We start from the raw sequence: 8,100 nt of genomic DNA on the forward strand, positions 1-8,100 counted from the left end.
AAAGTAGTTTTCATTAATTTTCTGCAAAAAAATATATCTAACATTAAAACGTCTGGGTGCAAGGTAGGGAATCGCCATTTGAAAGATAGTCACGTGCAAATTAACATGTACGGGTTTTACAGGATCCAGTTGTATGTCTTTGGAGTGTGAAAAGAAACTGACATAAACATGCAAACATGATTGAAACAGATATGAAATACATTTTTTTTTCATTTAACAGGGGCCTCCAGGAGCACCGGGGAAAGATGGCCTAAAGGTGAGGTCAGATGCTCTTTTGTCACCTAATCTTGTCCTATCTGTGTAACATAACTTTTCTGTAGGAGGCAACTATTCTAAAAAATAAAGAAAAAAAGAACCTTTGTTAGTTGTTATTGTAGAACGGGCCCAGCATGTTGCCCCACAGGCAGAGGAGTCATTCATGTTGGAAGCAGAATTTGACTCTTGGCTCACTGAACCTGGCCTCTCTCAAAAGAAAGATAAGAGTTTCAGGAGGTTCAAAAGTAACAACAAAATACATTTGGCTCATATGCCAACACTATGTCTGTCAAAAAATATTTCTCAATAGTCAAAATGTTATTCAGCTTCTCCAGATATATACAAGTGGAAAACCACAAGCCAGGTGCCAGGATTTTCACAAATCCTCAGTTTGTCCCTGTGGGTGATAGGATCACTGCGAGTTGCTACAAGTTTACAGAGGAAGACTGGTGTGCCAAACAGCAATAGGCACTATTTTGATGCTCTTTTTAAAACTGATTTGGTGGAATAGCTTCTCCATATGAACACAAGCAGAGCATTGTTATTTGGTGTCAGAGTGGTCGTATATAGGTTCAAATGATTATACCCAAGACCGAGCATCTCGGGGCCAAAGTTGGATTTGAGATTACAGGTTTTATCAGAAGATCATTGTTTGTTTAGAGTGATATAACTTCTCACCTTCAAACAAGTTTCTCCGACAACCTGAGTAAGAACTGATCCAAATCTCAAGAAAAGGAAGGAAAATGAAGAAGCTGAGGCCCACAGCAAGTCTGTTCAAGTGGCAACCAAGTAACTTCCTCCTGACCACCAGTGTCAAGACTCTGAGAGTGGTATTGATTATCTGGAATTATCACATGGATTTGGTTAATAGTATCTTTGGATCAGCTGACGAAAGGTAGTAACCAAGTTTCAAAAGGATAACTGGAATGTTTTTTTTCTGCATAGCCTCCCCATGAAGCCTGAGGCTAAATGTTAAAAAAAAGGCTCCAGTAGATGGTTAAGTCTTAGATTAAGGAGGCACAATGCAGAGTGCACTCTGGTTACAGTGAGATTTGTGTTTGCATTTTTTTGCATTTAACCAGATTTCCTTGTGCATTCCTTCTCATTTTGTACTAATCCTAGAAAAGAAAATCAAAGAGCAGCTGAGGTTTGAAAAATAAGATGCCATCTTTGCTGTTTGCGGATAATGTTGTTTCGGCCTTCAGACGTTTGCAGTGTGCATCAAAGCAGATAGTTTAGCTATTATTGTCACTAATGATGATAAAGCAAATAAGAATATCATTTGAGACTATGGCAACACCAATAAAAGATGAGCGACAAATGTAAAGCCTATTGGTAATAAAAGTCAGTATTATTGTGATTTTGGTCAAAAACAGAAAAGTCATCCATTTCACATACCAGTATCACTGTTTGCTTAGCTTGAGGATCACGTATGGAACAACTTAGGTGCATCTGCTTTATTGACATAGTACCTTGGTATTCTTTCACTACAGATGAGATGTTTGTGTGGATAGATTGGAGGTTGATGGTAATCTGTTTCTCTGAGTAACAAATCCAAACCATCTGCCAAAACACTCACAGCCCCAGTGTGACCCAGTGCCCGGCTAAGTGTGTGTGTGTGTGTGTGTGTGTGTGTGTGTGTGTGTGTGTGTGTGTGTGTGTGTGTGTGTGTGTGTGTGTGTGTGTGTGTGTGTGTGTGTGTGTGTGTGTGTGTGTGTGTGTGTGTGTGTGTGTGTGTGTGCGCGTGTGTGCGTGTGCGCGTGTGTGCGTGAGTGCGTGTGTGCGTGCGTGCGTGCGTGCGTCGACATCATACTTTGAGTTTCAAAAACCCCACACTTTTTTGTCTTTTACATGCACAGGATGCAGTTTCGGGAACAGTTCTACATTTTGGGAAATACTCATATTTGCTTTCTTGCCAAAACGTTGATGAGAAGATTGATACCACTTTCATGACATCAAAGTGATGTTGTAAATTAGGGCAAGAAAGCGAATAAGCTTTTTTCCCCAAAATGTCAAACTATTCCTTAACTGGCTGAGGCAATAATACAAAATCTAAACTGATTTGAATCTTTAACAAAACATGTTTCATTAAAATGATATGCTTGCTTATTCAGGCATTTACTGGTTGGTAAATCAGGCAAGGTTACTCTCAGATTTCTCTCCCTTCCTCTAGCTTTGTTAAAAGGAAGTTCACTAACTAGAATTATATGAATTCTTCTCGTGCTTTCCCCCCACTGTAATTCATGTAAGCTAAATATTTTCTTGTTTCCCCAGGGGGATCGAGGAGCTCCTGGGCCAGTCGGACCACCAGTAAGATTCTGCCTATCTATATTGATGCCACACTATTGTACCTTGTTACCATTATCCAGAACAATACAGTTAAACAAAAGCATTTCTGAAAAACAGACGACTATGGACTTTTGTGGACATTAGACACAGTTAATGATACTGTCAAACTCAAAGTAAATAGTATCCAGTACAGAGTAAGCATTATCCTCTTAGATAAACACTGACAGTGCTAACGTTAACAAATCATAAGGCAAAAAATCTCAGTAGCCAGTGGTCTGTCGCAGACAGTCCATTGATCAGCTGAATTTCTGTTGGGATAAATCTTATCCATCGTAATCTTTCCATTTTAAAAAGAAGTAACTAAGCTGAATTATGTCCACAAATTTGTAAGATAATAAATATTGTTACATATTATTATTATTATTATTCTGTTATTTACATATAGTATTTGTAAAATATTTAGTTTTTGTTGTTCTTGACCCCCAGGGCCCTCCAGGCTCCTTTGATTTCCTTCTTCTCCTGATGGCAGACATCCGTAACGACATCGCCGACCTGCAGAGCAAGGTGTACGGTCGACCGTTGCACTCTCCAGGAGAGGACTTTCCTGCAGTCCCTGACAGCTGGCGGGACAACCAGGACAATCTGGATACAGGCTCAGGTGAGGACTACAAGGAACCTCCAGCTCGAACAGGCGGGGGGTCTAAGAGGAACAAGAAGAGGAAACCAGCGCGAGAGAGAACAGACTTCGACTGGAATATTTAAAGAGAGTGGATTTAAATACTTATTGTCAGGTGTAAATATTGAAGTGGTTGTCTTTTCTTTTATTTAAACAGAATGTACTGTATTCCTTTCAATCAGATGTTTATTTTTGTATGATATATGCGTGAATTTGTGTGAATATTTTTTAACAAAATGAGTAGATGGCGCAAATGCATGTTTTTTTTTAATTCTATATTGTTTTTTTAAAACATATGGTTCCTTTACAGCACATTAAACAAGTCTCTCATGGAAGCAGTATTTACCTCTTTACTTTATGGCATTATAATATTTTGTTTCACACAAATTTTATTTGAAATGAAGCCACACACTAAATAATAAACTGACAATACAATTGGAAGAAGATGGAAAAGAATACATACATTGCCGCGTTGCCAAGCATGTTTTACGTGGACATACAAGGAAATTGTTTTTTCATTGTTTCAATGTAAAAACATAAACAAAGTTGAACAAAGATGGGTAAACATTATGTACTTACAAGTAGGTTAAAAGATAGATGAGGTTTGGATGGCTGTGTGGATCATAGTTGACTGATAGTTCTCCACCAGAGGGAGACATTCTCAAAGATACTTATGGGTCATTTTACATTATTTATTTTTACATTATGTATTTATTAGGAGTAACCCCTTGAGATGCAGCATCTCGTTTTCCACGGGGTAAATAAATGAACAGTACAAGCACAATTAGACACAGCAGTAAACAAAATGAAAACAGACACAAAAAAAACAAACCAAAACAAACTTCATAGTCAGTCATAATCAAGTTTGAGCCGGAGTAAGAATGAAATTGAATATGAATAACATTAGAAGACGTGTTATGGTATCGTAGAGGATTATGAACCGGTACAATTGGTTCTATAATTGGAAAACGGGGCATTTTTAAAAGAGTGGAGAGATGGAATGGATCAAATGTATACAGGTAGATTATTCCAATCTGAGGGTGCTTTAAACCTGAAGGCTTTCTTAGCTGCAGTGAAAGTTACAGCAGGGACAGAAAAAAAGAATTGTGTAAAAAAGGTAGGTAGAGGAAAAATGTAACATAAGCTGTTTTAGATAACTAGGGTAATTAAAATGTATACATTTATAAATAAGCTGCAACCAACGATGATCTCTTCTTAATGAGGGTGATGGTAGGGCATGTTTGTCACACATAATACAATAAGGAGTTGTGAAAGAACATCCAAGAACAAATCTACAGATTCTGTTGTAAACAATATTGAGAGGGACCAGATACGTGCTACATCAGCATGACAACATCAGCATAGTCCATAATTGGTAAAATAAGTTGTTTTACAAGTTTGTAAGATAAAAACATTTTCTGGAGCGGTAGAGAACACTATTATCAACGTTGATTTTTGTTAAAATATAATATGTTATCAAGTTCTTTACTCAGTGATACTGAGAAATAAAGGGCTAATGAATCGCCAGCATCTTACATTATGGCTACTTAGTCTAAAGAAAGGTAAAATTTCCAGCTGCTGCTTCCTGCTTCTGTGAGCAGTCTTCCAAGGCTAAAGAGTCAAACACAAAAGAGTTCATCTTAAGGTCAGTCAGGATATTTACTTAGATATGCAAACTTTTACATGATCAATGGACACAACATTATAGTGTGTTATGAACTATATCATGTTTGTAAATCGGATGTAAAGTAGTAGTGTTGCCAATTAAATTATTCATGACTATTGATCTTTTGAAAGATGCTTTAAAAAAGCATGCATAACTTTAAAAATGTAAAATCTTACAACACCAATAGGATTAAACAAGGTAACATTACTCAAGTTCTTGCCATTATCCACATTAGTCTGAAATTCTGGGGGCTATAAAGTCATTGCCGGAAGAGACCGAACAGGTTTGGCCTCTGAATTGAGAAAGCGGTTTAGCGTTGGGCTTCCAGCTGGTTTTTAATGTAATAAAGCCTTTTGTGAAGTCCTAAACTTTGTTTGTTTTACCCTTTTTGTTCACCCTGATCCCTTTCACTCATGACTTACATCTCACTCTGTCCTTCATTTGGACAAAGAGAAGTTGCAGACATGATCTCTGGGAGCTTTACCAAAACAAGGTGATGTCATTCTTATTTTCATACATAAGAACATTAACTAACATTCAAAACAGGCAGCTCAAGAAACCATTAGTCTTGGTCATAAGCACGGGGCTAACTTCTAAAGCTAATTTATCATCATCAGTATTAAGTATTGTTTTTTATTAGGTGTTAATGACTTCATTGTTAACTAAATAAGTACTTTTACTTTAAGTACATTTAGCTGGTAAAACTTTCACTTAAAGAATGTGACTTGTAATGGTGTATCCTTTGCTACTTTTCCTAAGTAAAATATTTAAATACTTCTTTAACCACTGATAAGCTCTGATAAATACATGTGACCAAAAAACACGATGTGTGAAAGGGTGTAGTAGAATGAAGAAAATTTACTCAAGTACAATTTGAGTTACTTGAGTATTTTCTTTTGATGCCACTTTAAACTTTTACTCCACTACATGTACTGTATATAAAAGCTTTAGTTAAAACATTTTTAATTAAAACAACAATCCATTAGATATTAAACCAGGCAACTACTAATGAGCTTTTTTATCATCAATGAATCTATTCTTGATCAAATTGTAAGTAGTTAATTTGATTTCACCTGAGCATCTACAATAGTAAAATGTTGCTTACCTGTTAATGTATCAATAATAATTCCATACATAATCGAGTGACCCTCTCAAAGGGGGCATTCTGCATGAATACGTTTACGTTTGATACTTAAATATGTTTTACTGTTAATTATTATTTTATAGTGTGGTATTGCTACTTTTATTTAAGTATATGATTTAAATATTTCTTCTACCCCTGCCCACAGTACACTGAGTCATTCAGTACTCCTTTAACTCCACTAGGTGGCAGTCATTTCTCAGTCACATTCAATATGAACGGTGTGATTACTCTCCTCTGAATGATGCACAGCCCACAGTACTCAGTGAACTCAGACGATGCAGTGTAGTTCACAGAGACGCACATGAAGATAATCAAAACCCAATTATGAATGAAGCTTTGTGGAAATGTCCACTCAGCGTGGGTAACGTCTGTTTTCTTGTTTATTTTTCAACTCAATGACTGAAAGATGTTCTTATGCAACTATATTAATACTACCTGTACTTTCTTTTTAAAGATTGTTTGACAACATGGTGGGCTGCCACCAGCGACATTAACTGAAAAAGACCAATTTAATACACATCAGGAAGCAATGCATGACATTTGAACATTTCAATTAGACATCATCCACGCTGTTTGATGTCAAGGAAAACTAAGAATTGTGTTGTCATAATAATCTATAGCAATTCCAATCATCATTTCATCAACAACACAAAGAAAAACACATTTTTGAATTTCAAAAAAAATTTTTAGCGCATGCCAAGAAGTCCTTCAAAACAGTCAGACGCCAGCTTCGTTAAACATGACATCATTGTTTACGTGTTGCATATTTGCACAATGAGCCCATTTTCAGAGAACAGTACGTGATTAAAGATTAAAAAGGGGCCGAAATTAAAGTCCTGTGCACATCCTTTTAACAAGCTTAGGTGATTTTGTCTGAAAAAAACTTGGCAATATATGTCTGCAAAATCTCTTCTGGAAGTAATTAATCACCATCATAGGGCAAGCCTTAAAAGATTTCCAATATTTGCTGAAGTGCCCCCTTGTTCCTAATTATATCTCCCTGCTTGTCCCCCTCATTATTTAGAACTACCCACAAAAAGATGCAACACTGAATGAGAACACCCCCAGCCCCCTTTCCAAAGAAAATGTTTAATAACCAAATGAATGAGTGAGTTTCTGTGCTGCCGTAACGGCCTTAATGAGGTAATTTAATTAGTAATGGCTGCCCAGAACTGTTAGAAACCGAAAGAGGAAACAAACAGAGAGAGGCAGCATAGAGAAAATTAGTGTTACCCAATTCATTAATTAATGCATTAGTGTGGGCAGCAAATTAACTGCCCCAAAAATCCCCCATTCACTGAAGATTATGATGAAAAAAATACATTGTTGCCCTCCGACATAATAACAAGACAGTGCAAATTCAATTCTAATGAGGCGAAAGGCACGCCCTTAACATACATCCCCTATTTCCCCCTCTAAAGGGGCTTGCTCTTGTTGGAGCCTAAGTTTAAGGAAGTATTGAGAGTGAAGGAGACAATAATGAGAGATTGGCCTGGCCTTAAGTGCTTTATATGCTGCAAGCAGGTAGAGAGGATTGAATGGCTCTCTTTCTGGGACTCCTGGGGGGCCTGTCTTCCCAGCATAACAACACTTGGCCCTGAGAAAAGGGTCTGCTGAGGAGCCTGGAGAGTGAATGGACCTGTGCTGCAGCGGGTCAAACTGAATGGCTACAAGTTCTTCAATGATTACAAACTATGTTGTGCCGGGCCGGGCTACACACATGTACACAAACTCACACAGAAACACACGTAGATGGCCCTCACCCTTCCACCTCTCCCTCTCATTGAGTTATCTTTACTCAGGCTTTGTCTCCTCTAATTGGAGCTGATGAGGGACTAATTGGTAGCTTTTTTACAACACCCAGTACTTAAGCAATGGCAAGCCGAGGGAGGCAGCATGAGCAGAGTTAATGAGAGGCTTTGCACAAATAAAGGCTTTAAAATGGGCCTGTTTCACAGAATGGAAGAAGAGGAAAGTTGAGAATATCTTTTGTGTCCCCCAGATCTTTCACTTATGTGCAGGTATCTGAAAAGAAGAGGGAGTGGGGGAGAGCACACAGTGGTTGCTGAA

The 8,100-nt window shown here is 37.6% G+C and overlaps 1 protein-coding gene across 2 annotated transcripts in view; it reads left to right on the forward strand.

Moving 5' to 3' along the window:
* Positions 1-3,555, forward strand: part of ccbe1 (collagen and calcium binding EGF domains 1) — a 32,987-nt gene extending 29,432 nt beyond the window's left edge. For both annotated transcript variants that reach the window (XM_032540009.1, XM_032540008.1), the window contains exons 9-11: positions 221-256; positions 2,530-2,565; positions 3,031-3,555. In XM_032540009.1, the coding sequence (XP_032395900.1) occupies positions 221-256; positions 2,530-2,565; positions 3,031-3,306 (348 nt within the window). In that variant the 3' untranslated portion in view covers positions 3,307-3,555. The remainder of the gene's footprint in view (positions 1-220; positions 257-2,529; positions 2,566-3,030) is intronic.
* The last annotated feature ends 4,545 nt before the right edge of the window (positions 3,556-8,100 follow it).

This window comes from Etheostoma spectabile, chromosome 16, assembly GCF_008692095.1.
Source record: "Etheostoma spectabile isolate EspeVRDwgs_2016 chromosome 16, UIUC_Espe_1.0, whole genome shotgun sequence".
Classification (NCBI taxonomy): Eukaryota; Metazoa; Chordata; class Actinopteri; order Perciformes; family Percidae; genus Etheostoma; species Etheostoma spectabile.